We start from the raw sequence: 18,667 nt of genomic DNA on the forward strand, positions 1-18,667 counted from the left end.
TTTAACAATCATACAGAAATATATAAACTGGTACTAAAAAAATAATTAGTATTTGTGCAAATCCACACCGCTAGAAACAGATGAAAACCAACTGCTGGATAGAGCTGAAGGGACAATGCTTCCATAACCCAGATCTAACTCCACACCTCTCCCCACCCAACTTCAGATATTGTTCATGACCTTAAGTATTGGTGAGAACCAATATTCAGAGGGAGACATATGAGAAACTGGAATTTTGATTTAAATTTGGATAAGGAAAGGAAATGAGAACACAGCTATTCACAGTCTATAAAACTCACTTCAGTGAGGAATATTACTATCATAAGACTGTCTTCTGACCTTCTAGGACCTTCTACTGAGAGCTTATAGAGATAATGCAGTGTCTCTGGAAACTGTGGAAAGTTACAGTCACTGAGAGTTCTGTAAAAGAGAATAAGGCACTGAATTGGCAAAGGAGAAAGCACTATGCTAATAGTGGTAAAGAGAGAATCATTATTCTAATATCTTGTACCTCCCAGATAAAAAGAAAGATATTCTTTAATATTCCCTAAATAAGTTATAGTCCCACAGTGAATTCCACACATACTCTGCAGAATTATATATAATTGAATCCCTTTCAGCATCTTTCCTTAATGTCGCTTCTCTTTCTTGTCTCTCCCATCCTTTGCCACAGAACAGAATACCCTATTTTATTACAAGCTCCCATCAATTCTTGACTAAAAGGAGAGGAAATAAAAATCTAGTGCTCAGTCCAAGATGGCTGGATGCAGGTCATCTTTGTGGTTTTGGACCAAGCTCTTTCTTTGAATGATATAATGCTGATTAGAGTTTGGGACTGTCCTGGATTACTCAGGAAAAGAGGTGATGAGCTCTGATTCACTATGCTGTCCTCCAGAACACACTTGGATGGTGGCCAGCCTCATGCTTGTCCTGATATAGTGGCCTGGATCAGATCAGTAAGGGCAGAAAAAGTTTCCATTTTAAGATTCCCAGCTGGCCTTCCAAACCAGTGCTTCTCAAACTGCAGTGTGCTAACAAATGACCCTGGGGATATTGCTAAGATACGGATTCTGATTCAGAAGGTCTGGGGTGGGCCATGAGATTCTGAATTTTTAGCCCTCTCAGGTGATGCTGTTGCTGCTTGTCTGTGGACCACACTTTGAGTAAGAAGATCCAGAGTTACTTCTTAGATATTCTTAGAGTGACACTCAACTTGTGACAACTTATAGGGTGCAGATGTACTACACTTTAACACAGTATGTGTTTCTAAAATCTATTTGCAAATGAGATGCTTTTGTAAAAGCACCAAGGCCTCATAGAGACCACATAGAGAGTACTTTCTGGGTCAGGCACAACTTGAAGTTGCCAAGAGCCTATATTTTTATTCTTGATCAGAGAATTTGATCCCTACCATCAGAAACTTGCTGTTTACTAAAGGGCTAACTAGAAAAAAAACCCTCTTCTATTAATCTTTGCCATGTTTATTTGACTCACTGAGTAGGTTTTTATTGGACCTCTTTCAAGTGGGAATACATCTGAAACTGATGCCTGCAGAGCAGGAATCAGCTAAAATCAGAGGAAAAAAAAAACACAAACAAACTCACCTCTAGTTTTTTTTTTAATCTGTAGAAAAAGAAACCTGTTCTGTGGAGGGAGGATCATTGGGCATCTGTATCATCAGTAAGAGGGAAAAAGAAAAAAAAGAAAAAAAAAAGAAAAAAGAAAATTCTCAAATAAAAACACTTCAAAATAATTGAAGTAGAAATCAAATAGCAACTCAGATGATTAAGAGAGATTTAGAATTGGAGTAGATGCCTATTTTGTTCCTCCATAGCTTACTTGAAGGAAGTTGGAGAAGGTGGGATAGAGACCAAGAATCCTACAGAGCCCCCAGTTCTTACTTTGCAAGAAGGTAGACTCTGTAACGGTGATACAGCTCTTCAGATAGATGGTCCCAGAAACTATTTTTCGTTAGAATGATATCCACTTGTTGTAGTCCAGAACAATTCAGCAGAACTCTCAGGGCATCCTGGGCATATCTAAAGCCCCAAAAGAGAGTAGGGTCGTCACATGCCAATGATATTTAAAAAACTAAGTGCACATTACCTGCCTTTTTCATTCCACATTGGACAGAATACAGGTTTTGAGAAAGGGGATGTCTCAAAGGAAAAAAAAATTGCTAAATGTCCTTCATCTTCCCTGATTAACAGTACATGGGATAGGGGATAAATTGAAATTGTGGCACATAAAATCTAGCAATAATGTTTATTATGTTTGTTATTAATAAATTAATGTTTATTATTATAAATTATGTTTATTATAATAAACATAATATATTATATATAATACATATATTATATAATTAATATAATATAAACATTATAATAATAAATTATAATGTTTATTATTAGTAGCTCATTTGCCAGAGATGAATTTGAAAGAGATGTTCAATGATGCAATGACTTGCTAAAGGTGTCCATTTTCTTCTATGGTTGTCTTAAATGAATAGGATATATTCTCATCTAGTTGGGGATGCTTTGGTGTATGTCTTCTTGGAGAATAGGTAGTAGATTATATACCTTAATAGAACTAATTGTGTTTTATAACTCTGCCTGGCTTAAAATCCACACTAGACAAGGGAAAATAGTAGACATTTGGGTTGAGATTTCCCTGTTGGGTAGCAAAATCAACGGTACTTTCTTGGACAAAAGAGAATTACCAAACTTCTATGTGGACAGACAACTTCATGTAGTTATAAACTTATATATTACACCTCCAACCACAAATTAACTTTACAGTTCACAAAGTACATGTGAGCACATTGTTTTTTTCTTACATGTAGAATAACTCTGAAGAGGTTCCAGCAAAAAGTAGGTAGATAGCAGAGCAAAAATGTATCTGGTTTTGGATGCAATGCTCTGCTCTCTTTTCTGTGGTAATCTCTTACTGATCTGATAGGGAGTGTGGTAGGAATCAACAGAATTCTGTGGTCATGGCTCTTATATGCTACACATGCTCATGGAAGGTGAGCTAACTTCTAGGTACTCGGGCTGGTTCCTTTTCTGAAGGAATTCTACCACTCAGAGGAGAGAAAACGGTAATAAATGAACACACTGCACATGGGACTGTAAAGAATCCCATATGAACCTCCAACGGGGTAGAAGTATTGAAAGCTGAATGCTTATCTCTTACATAATCTGAAATAACCAGCATTATCTCACAAAGTCCTGTCCTTGAGCATCAGGCTCAGCTCACTGCTGTAGGAGACTTGGAACATAAGGGCCATCAAGAGCTGGGGGAAAAACTGGACCACCGCTTTCTTGTAGGAACCAAGAGGCAGAAAGGTGCATAGGGCCTGGGATGCCTATAAGGGAAAGAAATAGAAGGTAGAAATGTAAACAGTTTTTCTCTAAACCCATTCAACCTTACTGAGGGGAGCAATGGAGTGACAGCCTCCTTGAAGAAAACCTAAAGCATATGTGGGTACCCATTCATTCATTAACAGCTGCCACATCAATTGTGAGCCAGGAACTGTGCCAAGCATACCATGATAAGGGAATCTTAAGGCACTATACAAACACCCTGGCTGCCAAACCAGTGGGAAAACATGTCAGAAAACTTCATAGGTCATTTTATACAATAAATTAGGCAATAATAACATACATATTTTTACAAACATAAACACTTAGGTATATTAACAACAGTCATATGGGTAACAGTTATGAGCAGACAAACCATATTCATAAAGAAATAGCTTATATAACTGTGGTCATCTGAATTCCCTTGGTGGACAATATAAGTCTTTTGACAAGACAGACCAATGGATCACCAGCATATATGCTGTCAGCCAAAGAGCCAAGATCTCAGTAAATTTTATCTTTCTTGAAGAAAGCAAATATACAACAATACATCTCATTTATTGAGGAAGTTTCAACATTTTTATATACAAGTGCAATGCTTAAACACAAAGTTAATGTTGTGACAATGCGTCTTCATGGAGACAAATTTGCAAAAAAAAATGCATAAAAAGAATTAGAACCCTCAAAGTTTTTACACAATTTATATCTCTGGTATTGGAAATGAAATATGTAGTATAGCAAATTAGAAGCAATAATGCTGACAACTTAAAATAATGAGAGAAATACATTAAAAAGAAAGTAGAAAAAATCTAAAAAGAAAATTCAACATTTAAAAAACAATAGGGATAAATTATGGGCAATTGCATAGAGACGGTCCATTAGACCTGGTCAACTTTTATGATCATTAATTATATTTTGAAGTCCTTCATTGTGATGAATGGCTGTTATTTTTTCTTTTTCTTTTAGGGCATGGCTCTCCCTGGAGGATATGTTTACATTCATTTTATATGTGATGCTACTCTTTTTGAAAGTCTTTTATGATTTGACATATGCTAACTTGAGCATTTCCTATTACATTTTCCCATCTTCTGTACCATGCTTTTATGTTGTTTTGGCATGCAGAAATCTATTTCACATGCACTCATAGAAGGACCACAGATGTGGAGGAAGCAATACTGGTGATTGAACAGCGGCAGCATTCCATAATTGTCTTCTTCTCCTACTGTACACATAATTAGATCAAGTAACTTGTCTGGCTTCTCAAGGCAAATACGGCTTTGATACTCCTACTGTACACATAATTAGACCAGTCAGTAACTTGTCTGGCTTCTTCAAGGCAAATACGGCTTTAATTTATCAAAATCTCCTGGAATTTCATCAGCTGCAAGGAATGCCAATGTAAACAAATGGTATATTTTACAACTAAAATTTTCATCATTGCCATATTGCCTGGCTAATCCACTCATCTGAATTTTCCTAGAAATTCTTTGGACCGAATGGAAAAAGCAAACATTATTTGTGACAACTTAAAAGTCACTTCTAGAAGTCTTGATTGTACCTGATTCCAAATCTATCATTACAGTTTGGGGATTCAATCAGATGATAGAAATTTTAGACTTTCAGAATTTTGATCTTTTAGAATTTCAATATTCAGGATTATAGTGTTCAGGATTTTGCCTTTAGGGATTGTAATTGGCGTTGTAAAAATACATATTCCAACATATCACATTTGTGAAATAATGCCAACTTTATACTACTCTGTCTCTGTAAGACCTTAGTTTACATTTTTGATTTCAGGAGATATAAAATGATGGACACAAATGAGATTAGATCTTTTCCCTGGCTATAAAAGCCTATATGATCTAGCCACTGTCTGCTTCTTTCATATCATCTCTTATACTTTCATCTCAGTTGCCCAATTCTCTGATTGTTTGGCCTCCTTGTATTCTCTAACATACTAAGTAAATGTCCATCAGTATGAGACTTTTCCCTTCTCTCAGTCTAGAACTCTCTATCTCAGACATATGTAAGGTTCATGTTCTCACCTGATTTAGGTCTCTGATTAGATTCCACCTCAGCAAAGAGGCCTGCCCTGACCCACTTACCTAAACTTTGCCAGTCACTTTCTTTCTGCCACACCACTATATATGTCTTTTAAGGTTTATACCATCTGAATTACAGCACGATTATTTGTTAATTATCTGTTTCTTACCAAAATGTAAGCTCCATGATAGGGCACAGCACATAATAGACGCTCAATAAATATGTGCTGCATGAATGGATGCATGAGAGGAGGACTGTGTTAAGAAAGTATGATTAAATCTGTGGGCAGATAGGGATTTTTACAATGGGGAAGACAATACTGAGAATAAGAAACACTCATCATGTTATTTACCGCCAAAGGCATCATGTTGGTAGCATCAAGAGAGAAACGTTTTTTTTCTGTTAGGCTGTCCTCCATTTCCCCAGGCTTTCCTTTCAGTATCAGTAAGATTGTCTTCAGTACGCGAGGGGCCGGGGTCGCCTCAGAACCTGCCGCCTGCCACATCTGTATCAGAGTGCTGCAAACACAGCCCCGCCCCATACAATGAGAATCATGTTTGTCGTGTCCTACTTGATAGAATAACAAGAATCAGGAAAAGAGTCTTGGTTTTACATCCTTAAATAGCAAAGACGCTGCAGACATGTCCAAAACAAACTGAGATTCCCATTTCCAAAGGATCTCACAAGCCTTCTATGCTGGAAAACAGAATTTCAGTAAGACCTATGGAAAATACTAGAGTCTGGTCTGCAAGTTGATTTCTACTGCTATTTAAATGTCTGTCTAACTCACTGTCAAGAACTGATCAGCTTTCTGTACTCAATACTTCCTCTGCTCCTCTCGCTTTGTGACTTTGTTGGTCAAGGAATAATATTTAAAAACTGGCATGGGAATACAAATTAATAAGCAGATTAATATAAAAATAAAAAATTAACCTCAGCTAAAAAACAAACCATATAAATGGTAAAAATAAAAAAAAAACAAACTGAGCTCAGAAGAGTGAGTCATTTTGTCAAATGTCGCACAATTAGTGACACAGATGCTGTTAAAAATCCTGGCTTCTCAACCTCCAGTCCCTAACTCCTTTCCCTGTGTACTCAACACTCTTCAAGATTAGCCCCACTATTGCCCATCTTAAAAACTGCTTTACACCTCTGCACTGATAAATTTCTGATATCTTGCCAGTTCTTGGTTCTGACACCTATTGCTCAGCCTTTCTGTTGAGTTCATCATATGGGTGCCTGATCCCTTGGAATATGGACATACCCAGCTCTGTAGCACCTACTACCCACCTGCTCCTGCCTGCAAGTCTCACTTTTAATCACATGGACATCAGCTCTCAAATGCCGTGTCTCTTTGTCTTATCTCTTGTTCATACATTTTGGCTGAGCAAATCTTTCATGTGTTCCTTTGGTTTAGTTTCACTCCAAATCCTGGCCTTTTCTACCTCAACCCTTACCTATAATTAGACCTGCTGGTGGCGGCTTTGATTAAGTTCACCTAATTAATTGTGCCTGCTTTCTGTACTTCCCCAGCACATATTTCTTGTACCAGATTTATTGGCAACTTTTAGCTTATATGCATGTGGATATATTCCCTCTCCTCAACAAAATGTTTGAGGGCCAGTAATACCTTACACAAAGTGGGTGCCTAGTTCCTGGATGTTAGATTGTCTTATGAAGATCTTTCTAGGAATTTATTATAAATAGTAAAATACTTTGTGAGTTAAAGCTTCCTAAATAAATACAGTCTTTCAGTCTGAAAAATAAAGTTATGTGATTTATTTAAACTTTTGTTGATCTCAATGATCTGTCACAGAAATTAATTCACATATCTATAGTTAGAAAGAACTTTCCTCATTTTCTAGATGAGGAAATTTAACATCAGGGAGTTTTATCAAACTTGCATAACGTCACACAGAATGTAAGGATCAAGGTTGACGGAAACAGATTCATTTATTTCCAAAGACCTAGTCCTCTTCATAATAAAACTCCCTGCCTTTTATACTGTTCATAGTTAAGAAGTACTACCTTGATTTCTAGTGTTTATGCAAACTGTAGAAATGGAGTGGTGTGATTTTTCTAAGCTCTTCTAATGTACCTGTTAGGTTCATATTGTTCTATAGGCTCATATTTGCACTTTTTCTAATTAAACTTTTCTTGTGATTCAGAATCATAAGTTTCAGATTAGCAGTCAAAGGACACAGGACACCCAATTATAATGTTTGTTACTGATGTGTAGAAATATCTTACATCTGTCCTTCAAAAACAAGGAAAACACTACATGTACAAATTTATTTCCTCAACAGAAATGAGTAAATTCACAAATGGGAATAAAAATCCTTTGTCACTTTGAGGAGAGTTTTGTTCCTCTGGGACATGCACCAGAACACAATTTAATGCCTCAGATAAATAACAGTGACATTGATCATTTCTTGTGGGCCTACTGTGTTTTAGGTATTATACAAAGATATGCATACTACATATGATCTTATTTAAGTCTTACAATCATCCCACATGATGCAAAAATAGATTTTCTCTTTCAGAAAAAAGAAACCAGGCCTGACTATGGTAGATTGAGAGTTGAGCCCAGGTCCATGTGAACAAGCCCTCCTGGAAGAGTCAGGGGATTGGGGGGCCTTACTCATCTGCTGGAACTGGGTAGTCCATAAGTTGAAAGATGACCTTCTTGGGTGAAGTACGTGTCAACAAAGTGATAACCCCCAACATATCACACTTCATGTTGTGAAAACAATTTTCACACAATTGCTTATAAATAGCATCCACGATCTTAGACACCTGTAAGAGAAATTCCACAGGTAAACAAGAGTCTCCTCTTCCATGGCCACCTCTAAACCAAGGCATTTCTTGGACATAAGAATTTGCTTTTTCACAATTACCAAGGCAAAAACTAGCACACAAATAAGCACTAGTAGAAAGCATATTTATATATGTGACTACACAATGCAAAATATTCATTTGGATGAAGACAAACTCTGTTCATTTATGGATAGCAGGAAAATGTCCATTTCCTTAAAAGTTTATTCTGGGAGTGTTGAATTCATTCTATAAGAAATATAAGCTCAGTATAGGAAACATACATATATTTCAAGTACTTAAAGAAGAAAATCAAAACAATGGAACAGAATAACAATAAAACCACAGCGTATACTTCAAAAAAACTTTTGTAAGTTAAAGATGATTTGAGTCCACATATTGAAGGGATGAACCATGTATCAGAGAAATGACCCAGAATGGTAAACACTAGGCTATAGTCTTGCAAACTCTACTCATAGGCCCCATGTTAATTTCATTTTTCCCCCCTCTTTTTACTCATTAAAGCACAAGGAGAGTTCTAGCTGGATCTGAAGTTTGTCTTAAATCAGTGGCTGTGTATCAATATCAGATTTAATCCACCCAGATCATCTGTCTTATTTTGAAAATAATCCTTTGCATTTTTTTCTTCTTAAATATTTTTTATGATTCTAGATCATAAATTTTAGTCTAACAGAGATTATAAGCTGAAAAATTAGTTGATGCAAATTTACAATGCCCTGCAGTTACACCACATACAATTCAGTTATCTGTACAACTTTCTATGGCAAACAAAAGAAAAATAAATAAAATGTTAAGAAGTGCAGGGTGCTTTTCCAACTACGTAGGCTCCAAGGTGAGCCAGAAATGAGAGACATTAAACTACGCTTTTCCATAGACCTTTCAACTATAGGATTTAGAGCTTCTTGCACTTGTCCTCTTCCTAGTTTAAGTACAGATACCTCTAAAGCAAACCACCTATGTCACTGGGTGCTTAATTATAGAAATTTGTGCCAATTTATGTTCAGTTATATTAATGATAGTCTGTTTCAATTTTTGATGAATATTTGATGGTTAGGATTATTTAGAGATTATATGCCCATATACTATAAATGCAATTTAGAGGATTTTTAGGGATATTTTTAGCCTTATAACTCATTTTAGAACCTAACCCTGTGTAAGACAAGAATCCAATGTGTTCATTAGTCCAGTTGCTTGTGGGAGCAGGGATGGGGTCATAAATTGAGGAGCCTATTTTGTTCAAATTTTCTGTAGTTAGTGATTTCACTGTAGCAGAGGCTAGTTTTACACATCTAGTTTTCTGTTTTGTCACTCTTCCTCTCTAGGGACTTGCTAAGGTTTCATTTCACCTTGCTTTGAGTGCGCTTTCCCACTTCACTAGAGGAGAACTCAATTTTTTAAGGTGACCGTTGCCCTCCACCTCTCCCTGTGGTTGTGTTTGCACTACAGAATGCTCCCATTTGCAGCAGCATTGTGAGTTCTGTATAAAGCATCACCTCCCCTTTCCTGCTCTATGAATTTAAGTAAGACTTCTCAGTTTATTTTCAGTTACTTTGCACTCCTGTGTCAGAAGAGGGAACTGGAGTTTCATTCCTTATGTCACCATCAGTGCTGGTTTCATGGGCCTGTGACCTACATGTTTGCACAGCGCTCGATGCTGAGAAGATACACTTACTTTGTTTAAAGCTCTTCCACTATCATCTTTAACTTTTAAATAATTTTATCTTTGTGATTGTGTTTTGCAAATCAAGTCCCATGGGACAGTGGAGCAGAGGAGATACAGTATGTGAGTCTGCCATTGTTCCTGTGGTCCCATACACATGTAGTGTTCACAGAATTCCAGGGGACCCATAATGTGAAACTCAGTGGAAAAACAAGAAAAACATCTTATTGAAACTTTAACCTACTTAAAAAATCCCTACTTAGTCTGAAAATGACATAGAAGGAAAGAGAGAGGGTAGCCCATAAATTATTTTCCTTTCAGGTTTTCCTTACCCATCAATAAGCTGAAGGAAGACAATGTTGGTAGGATATGTAAATGACAACAAGTGAAAATTTTAAAGTTAAGCTAGTTTTGTGTAGTGTTTCTGCCCTTTTGAAAAGAATGTGATATGTATGCATATGTGAGCTTGAAACACAAATGGCATTATTTTGGTGATTCTGCATATGAGCTAAATGATTCCATGTTTACATTTGTAACTGGCATTGCACAATATATGTATGGATAGTAAAATCTGTGCTCATGACTAAAAACTGTTAATTGTTCTTTTTGCTTAGAAAGACATTAAGTAGCAAATAAAACCACTGTGAAGAATTGAGAGAGACTGTGGAGGAAAGGCAAACAATGCATGTGCTTATACATTTAGTAACATCATTTCCCATGTTGTGAGAAGCAGTCCCAGATTTCATTCTGCACAGAACCCCACAAATTATATAGGCAGCTCTATGGCAAGCTGAGGGTCTTCGAAATCTCTCCTTAAGGAATACACAGGGGATTTCAATTACAGCTATACTATTTTATTGCTATTAATGTATTTCTTTAAAAATTCTAAAGCAAATATGGCAAGATATTATGATTTAATATGATAGGTGGACAAGCATTCATTACTTACTCTTTGAAATTGTTTGTATACTTGGACTATTTCATGCAAACAATTCTCAGTCCAGGTGTGGTGACTCATGCCTGTAACCCTAGTGCTTTGGGAGGCCAGGGTAGGAGGATTGCTTGAGCCCAGGAGTTTGACACCAGCCTGGGCAACATAGCAAGACCTCCATCTCTACAATTTTTTTTAATTAGCTGGGTGTGATGGTACACAACTGTAGGTCCCAGCTGCTTAGGAGGCTTAGGTTGGAGGATTGCTTAAGCCCAGGAGTTTGGGGCTTCAGTGAGCCAAGGTTTCACCACTGAACTCCAGTCTGAGCCACAGAGCAAGTAAACTTAAAAAAAAACCCAAAAGCCTTATTCTATTGAAGTAATATAATGAACAATGGCAAGAAGTGCATATCGGAAGAAGTGGATATACAACAAAAGCAAAAAGGTACATTAGAAAGTAAACCCTGTGCTCTCCTGCTTATTGTCAAGTGTCTTACCATGGTGACCTTCTCAGAATGAAATGTTAGAGTCAGTGTCAGTATGGATGCTGCCTTAGATGCAATTTTATCATCAGGTGAAGAGAGTTTCATCAGGAGACTCCGCACGAAGTCAGTCAGCAAGGAAGGCAGTAAGGTTTGTCCTACTGTCTGCAACCAAAAAGGAGAATCATGACCTCAGTCCTTATTCCAACATAAGACAGCTAAGCTCAGACTTGGTCGGGGCAGGAGCCAGGACTTCCATGGGGCATATGCATCTTGTTGGAGGCTCCTTCTTCTATGAAAAATATTAAAAATTGTATTTTACAACAATGTTGGTACAAAAATGACTGCAATCCAAGTGAAATTATTTTTTCTTCTGATTTTAAAGCAATTCAGCTGTTCAAATATTATCATGAATTTCTTCAGTTTTGAAAATGAGTTGGATTAGAAACAAGTATGAAGAAAGCAGACGATGCAGGAGGCAACAGGGTGAGAAAGCCGAGGGAACTCAAAGGCATGCATGTTCCTCTTTTACAGAAAAGGATCAGGAAGCAGAAAGAAATAAAAGACCTTTGTGTCCATGATTGAGGTATAAGAACTACAATTCAAACAATCCCTTTTTAAAGTTAGAGGACTATCCATAGATTGTAAAATTGGAACAAAATCACATTGATTATAGATTTCTCAAAGAAAGATAAATGAGCCAAATTTTATTTTTTTGCCTTTGTACGGCAAAAAAAGTCATTCTCCCAAGTACAGAGGATACCCAATCTAATCAATAGAAGTTTTTCTGCACCCTCTTTAAAGGGACAGAGTATTGCTCTTTTGGTCATAAGGCAGGACTGAGGTCTGTGTGAGAAATGTTGATCACTAGCTCCTTTCCCACTGGGCAGACAGGTGATGGATGGGAATCTTGGAAAGCTATGGAAGAAAATTAGAGGAGGGTAACCAAGGCTTGGTGAGGTAGACTGAATATCATAGTTTGCCCTACTTTAAGAAAGCCAGATTTAATTACATCACACTGGATTTTTAAAAAATATTGGGAGGCAGAATACTCTCTTTTGAGTATTTGCTTACTCAACAAAAAAATTTACTTTACTATCTATCTAAAAAGTTGTAGAAGAAGCAATTCCCAGTGAAACTTAGAGCTAGTGTTAGAAGTTTCTGTCATGTACAGGTGAAGATGTTATGGTAGGTTACATAAAATTATAAGTTTGCTTTGTAAAATATGATCTACATATAACTCTCCAGAAATACACCAATCACACAGGATCAGTTGGACTCTTTAGAGGTCATTTTTATCTCTTCCTACTTCTTACCACTATACCATGTTGTTATATATTCTAGATACCATTCACTTGAATGTTTGCATAATACACTATTAATAGTCCACAGATTTTCATTTATTCCTCTATGTTTGGCATATGCTTTGATAAATCTGTGAAGAAGCTCTTCTCACAAACAGTGGTATCATTTCGAGTTATTTCTTTCTATCAATTTCCATGAGTAAGAATTTAAAAGGAGCAAAAGCTTCATTATATTGAAGTGGTTATATTACCCTACTAGTTTATTTGGTATGAACATATATAAATAGATATATATTTTTTTTAAAGAGAGAAAGAAAAAAAGAATGAAGAAAAAGAATAAAGAAGAGGAAGAAAGAGGAAGAGGGAGAGAGAATAGGGGTATTGCTTTATTGCCCGGGCTAGAATGCAGTCTAAATATGGGTATGCCTATAATTGTGCTTAATAATGGAGACATGAAAGAAAATGAGGGAAGAGAATAACAAACAAGGAGCCAACCAATATTTCATTTAAACTTCTAAGTTGATATGATGTGGTACTGATAAGAGTGTATATTTTGTGTATTTAAAGTGGAGACTTCTATAAATGTTAATTAAGTTTACTTGTTCCAGATCTGAGTTCAAGTCCTGGATATCGTTGTTAATTTCCTGTCTCATTGATCTGTCTAATGTTAATGTTGAAGTCTCCCACTATTATTGTGTGGGAGTCTAAGTCTCTTTATAAGTCTTGTATGTCTGGGTATTCCTGTATTGGGTGCATATATATTTAGGATCTTTAGCTCTTCTTGTTGTTGCGCTGATCCTTTTATCATTATATAATGTCCTTCTTTGCTTCTTTTGATCTTTGTTGCTTTAACGACTATTTTATCAGAGGCAAAAATTGTAACTTCTGCTTTTTGTTTATTTATTTTTGCTCTCCGTTTGGTTGATAAATCTTTCTCCATCACTTTGTTTGAGTTTTTGTGTATCCTTGAATGTGAGATGGGTCTGGATGCAGCATACCGATGGGTTTTAGTTTTTTATCCAAATTGCCTGTCTGTCTTTGGATTGGGGGATTTAGTCAATTTAAATTTAGAATTAATAATGATATATGTGAGTTTAATACTGCCATTTAATATTAGCTGGCTGTTTTGCCCATTAGTTGATGTAAATTCTTCATTATATTGATGCTCTTTACTTGTTGGTATTTTACAGAAAGGCTGATACTGTTTGTTCCTCTCTATGTGTAGTGGTTCTTTCAGAAGCTCTTGTAAAGCAGGCCTGGTGGTGATGAAATCTCTGAGTGCTTGCTTGTTCACCAAAAACTTTATTTTTCCTTCACTTATGAAGCTTAGTTTGGCTGGATGTAAAATTCTTGTTTGAAAGTTCTTTTCTTTAAGGATGTTGAATATTGGTCCTCACTCTCTTCTGGCTTGTAGGGTTTCTGCTGAGAGATCTGCTGTAAGTCTGATAGGTTTCCCTTTGTGGGTAACCTGACCTTTCTCTCTGGCTGCCCTTAGTATTTTCTCCTTCATTTCAACCCTGGTGAATCTGACGATTATGTGCCTTGGGGTTGCTCTTCTTGAAGAATATCTTTGTGGTGTTCTCTGTATTACCTGGAGTTGAATATTGTCCTGCCTTGCTAGGTTGGGAAAATTTTCCTGAATAATATCCTGAAGTGTATTTTCCAGTTTGGATTCATTCTCTTCGTCACATTCAGGTGCACTTATCAAACATAGATAAGGTCTTTTCACATAGTCCTGTATTTCTTGGATACTTTGCTCGTTCCTTTTTATCCTTTTTTCTCTAATCTTGTCTTCTCATTTTATTTCATTAAGTTGGTCTTCGACCTCTGATAGCCTTTCTTCTGCTTGATCAATTCGGCTGTTAAAACTTGTGCATACTTCACGAAGTTCTCGTATTGTGTTTTTGAGCTCCATCAATTTACTTATATTCCTCTCTAAATTGTGTATTCTTGTTAACATTTCGTCAAACCTTTTTTCAAAATTCTTAGTTTCTTTGGATTGGGTTAGAACAAGTTCTTTTAATACAGGGAAGTTTCTTATTATCCACCTTTTGAAGCCTGCTTCTGTAATTGGAACACACTCATTCTCCATCAAGCCTTGTTCTGTTGCTGATGAGGAACTGTGATCCCCTGCTGAGGGAGAGGTGTTCTGATCTTGGACATTCTCAGCCTTTTTTGGCTGTTTTCTTCCCTTCATTGTAGATTTATCCATCTTTGGTCTTTATAATTACCGTCTTTGTAATTGGGTTTCTGAGTGGATGTCCAACTTATTGATTCTCAGCGCCGAAATCTGAGCAACCCACTGCACCGACTAAAACAGCGGCGTTAAGATTGATGGGGCTTTTCTGACTCTGCACCAAGAACCGATGCTCCAAGGCGCCGGCAAAACTGCCTCGCTGTTCACAAGAGTCGTGCTGGCAACCCGTGGGGCTCCTCTGCTGGGAATCTCCTGGTGCGTGAGCAACAAGAATTCATCTGAAAGTGTGGCATCCTCTCGTTCTCTGTGCTTTCACTGGGAGCTACAATCCTGAGCTGCTAGTGATCAGCCATCTTGGATCTCTCTCTGATATTTTTTAGTTAATGACACTTGTGTGGCTCTCTGTGAATCCTTTGCAAGACAGTGTCATCTGTTACAACTGACCACTCTATAAAAAAAAAGAGTGCTATCATTTGGCAATTTTTTTTGTTGTTGTTACTGTTTTTCAGTCCAACCCTCCCGTTAAATGGTGCATTGCTTCCAGCTTCCTTGGCTAGCAACCTTTCTGCTTCTACTCCTGTTTGCATGCTTTGAACTTTATCTTTGGCAATGTTCCTTTTGGTCTTTTTGCTATAACCTTGTATCCTCTCAATTTACCTGTTACTACTTCTGGAAGTCCCACCTCTGGGTTTTCTAGCTACTGCTCCTGCATGTAGTGCTGGGCTTGATTTGGTCTCCCAAATGGGAAATGAATAACAGGTCATGAACACAAGGACCCAGGGCACCTCCTCCAAGCCCGAGGACTTTTAAACCTTATGGACATTAAACTCAGATGAGCAAGGATGCCAACCTAGAGGTTGTGATAAATCTCATGAACAGCTTGGAAGAGGCCCCAGCAGACTGCTGGTTCTAGGTTCACTAGTCCAGTCATGGTACTCAGGATTTCAATTCCAGGATACTGGGGTGGAGGATGGAAGGATGAGGGAAGATTTGCTAGTAAACAAACAGATGCTTGGTTTCTTTATGTAAATGAATGTAGTCAACTAGGCTTGAGATTTTTGAGGGTAGGTGGGAAAGAATAACTTTTGATCTTGGCAAGAGGTACCATTGGGCTTCTACATATTTAAGACATCTATGCAGTATTTTTGACTATATCATGTTAGATGTATTGCTTCTGCATCTCCTCAGCCTCCCACAGTTCTACCAATCTCAGCCATGGAAGAAGACACTGCTTTATACATGTAGTTTTAAGAGGAAACCCTAGATCTTCCCATCCCAAGAGATGAGCTAGCCTAAAGGGTTTCCCCAGAAGTTTTGCTAAACTACTGGCTCAATGTGTGTGTCTGGAAGGTGCTAGACAGCCCAACCTGGCCCCAGTGCTGTATAACTTCTAGAGCTTATGGCTAAACTTATGTAGTTTGAAGAAGGTGAGGGAGTATATACAACTGTAGAGCCTCACGGTTCTCCCAATGGTTGAAACAGTTTAAAAACTACTTACTTGGTACTGAGGTTTATCGTATAGGCTTTTAAAATGTTTATTTTTCATTTAATAGCTCTTCTAAACAAAATCAAAATCACAGTGTCATTATGATGTTTGCAGAGTAAATTATGATAGTATTGGCAAGTCTGTTAACTGGTAAATTGTTAATTTTTCTAACTAAGCAGAAGTTCTCCATTTATAGTGAACTATTTGTTAGCCAAAGAAAAAGAAGTGTAACTAGGAAATACCTCGTTTTCTTTCTCTAAGGATTAATGCAAATTAGTATATTTGGTAATACTAGGTATAATTATTAATAGAGATGAAAATCAGAAAACGAAATGGTCTATAATCATTTATATTTTACCACACTGAGTTTAAAAGGAAATGGAAAAATACTAACAACATAAACTTTGTTGAAATAAATTGCTGCTAAGAATAATAATACATATAAACAAAGCCCCTGGAAAAAGTGGGGGCTAAGTTACCTGAGCAATTTCATGTTTGTCATGTCGAAACTTCTTGGCAAGAAATTCTACATTAGAAGAAAACAGGACGCTATTACCTTTACTGTCTGTAGAGTTGCTTTCTCCAATATCCCCTGTGTTAAGCAAAAGAGTTTAAGGTTGTTATTTGATCAATGGTTTCTTCTATGGCATTAGTATTTCCAATTTTCTTTTCCTGCCTAGTTCTGGAGAGCTAAAGTTTTCTGATTATTTAACTCTCTGCTCATACTTTAGTCTCACAAAATGTTACGGCACCGACCCAGGATTTATAAAGTGTTTAAGAGAGTCCATGTGAAATGTGAATGAAGGACAAATACTTTTAAAATACACTGACAAGATAACAAATACATATAGAGCATCAAACGCACAGTTCAGTATGCTGGAAAAGCTAATGCCAAGCTGGAGGGTCTACTGGCAGGGAGAGTAGACTTGGAGGCATTTGAAAAAATGCTGAGGAGTAGTAGATCAGGGAAGCCAGAAGTGCTCAGCAAAAGCTTCAGGTGCAGATAACTTCAGTTCCAGAGAAAGTGAGTTTTAAATGATTTTGTTTTTTAAAAAATAGCTCTATAGAGATATAATTGTCATTTATTTATTTTGTTTTGTTTTTTATCTTTTTTGAGATAGGATCTAACTCTGTCACCCAGGCTGGAGTGCAGTGGTGCAAACAGGGTTCACTGCAGCCTTGACCTGCTGGCTTAAGTGATCTTTTCACCTCAGTCTCCCCAGTAGCTGGGATTGCAGGCACGTGTCACAATGCCCAGCTAATTAAAATATTCCATAGAGATTGGGTCACACTATGTTGCCCAGGCTCGTCTCCAAGTGATCTGCCTGCCCAGGCCTCCCAAAGTGCCTGAATTATAGGTATGCACCACTGTGCCCAACCCATATAACGTTTCTAAAGTGCACAACCCGTTAAGTTTTTGTATATCTATATACTCAATAAAACATTACCACAGGAAAAAAATGAACATATCTATTGCCTCCAAAAGTTTCTTCATGTCCTTCTGTAACCTCTCACACCTACTCCCCTTACCCATCCTCTGACTCCAGGGCAACTGCTGATCCACTTCCTGTCATCTGCTCTCTTTCAAGTTGGTACTTTCTAATTTTATATAAGTGAATCATACTGTATACACTTTTTTTTTTTTTTGGTTTGGCTTCTTTCCCTCAGCAAAACTATTGAGATTTATCCGTGTTGTTGTACATATTATTAGTTTGTTCCTTTTTACCAGTGAATGTTATTCTATTATATGTACATACCCAAATCTCTTTATCTATTTGCCTATTAATGGACATTCAGGTTGTTTCTGGTTTGGGGCTATTACAAATAAGGGTGTTATGAACATTCATGTATAAGTAAGTGTTTGTATGAACAATTGCTTTCATTTCTCTCAAGTAAATATAAAGTTGTGGAATGCTGAGGTCCCTTTCTCTGCTGTCTCCAAGTTGAGAAGGGAACATAAACCTTGAGATCACCCCAACGTTATGGTGGGCATCCCAGAAGTGCCAAGCCATAATCTAAAGCCAACACTCAAGTGGGAGAGGAGCCCACTCTTTCAGAGCACTGAGAAGGAGCACAGCTGCAACTGTAAGGAAATATAGGGGTGTCACAACTGAGCAAGAGTCTACCAACTGACCACTATGCTTAAGTGCCATCAACCAGATCACACCCCAAGGCTTCAACATCAAAATTACCTCACTAACATACTCATGAAAGCAAAGATGAGAAGTCAGTTTCAAATACAGACCCTGCACAAGGCTCAGCCCTTGAAGACATCCAGAAAAGAAGTCTACTGACTATACTCAATCTACACTACAGTTAAAGGAATATCTTCATGCAGAGCTGAGAAAGAACCAGTAACTCAAATGGCTTG

At 37.2% G+C, this 18,667-nt stretch overlaps 1 protein-coding gene across 1 annotated transcript in view; it reads right to left on the reverse strand.

Moving 5' to 3' along the window:
- Positions 1–275: 275 nt before the first annotated feature.
- Positions 276–18,667, reverse strand: part of MROH9 (maestro heat like repeat family member 9) — a 44,933-nt gene continuing 26,541 nt past the window's right edge. The window contains exons 7-13 of the mRNA XM_039460070.1: positions 16,776–16,888; positions 11,325–11,474; positions 8,044–8,198; positions 5,755–5,920; positions 3,222–3,364; positions 1,902–2,039; positions 276–420 (exon numbers count right to left, since the gene is read on the reverse strand). Coding sequence (XP_039316004.1) covers positions 276–420; positions 1,902–2,039; positions 3,222–3,364; positions 5,755–5,920; positions 8,044–8,198; positions 11,325–11,474; positions 16,776–16,888 — 1,010 coding nt within the window. The remainder of the gene's footprint in view (positions 421–1,901; positions 2,040–3,221; positions 3,365–5,754; positions 5,921–8,043; positions 8,199–11,324; positions 11,475–16,775; positions 16,889–18,667) is intronic.

Source organism: Saimiri boliviensis, chromosome 19 (genome assembly GCF_048565385.1).
Source record: "Saimiri boliviensis isolate mSaiBol1 chromosome 19, mSaiBol1.pri, whole genome shotgun sequence".
Taxonomy (NCBI): Eukaryota; Metazoa; Chordata; class Mammalia; order Primates; family Cebidae; genus Saimiri; species Saimiri boliviensis.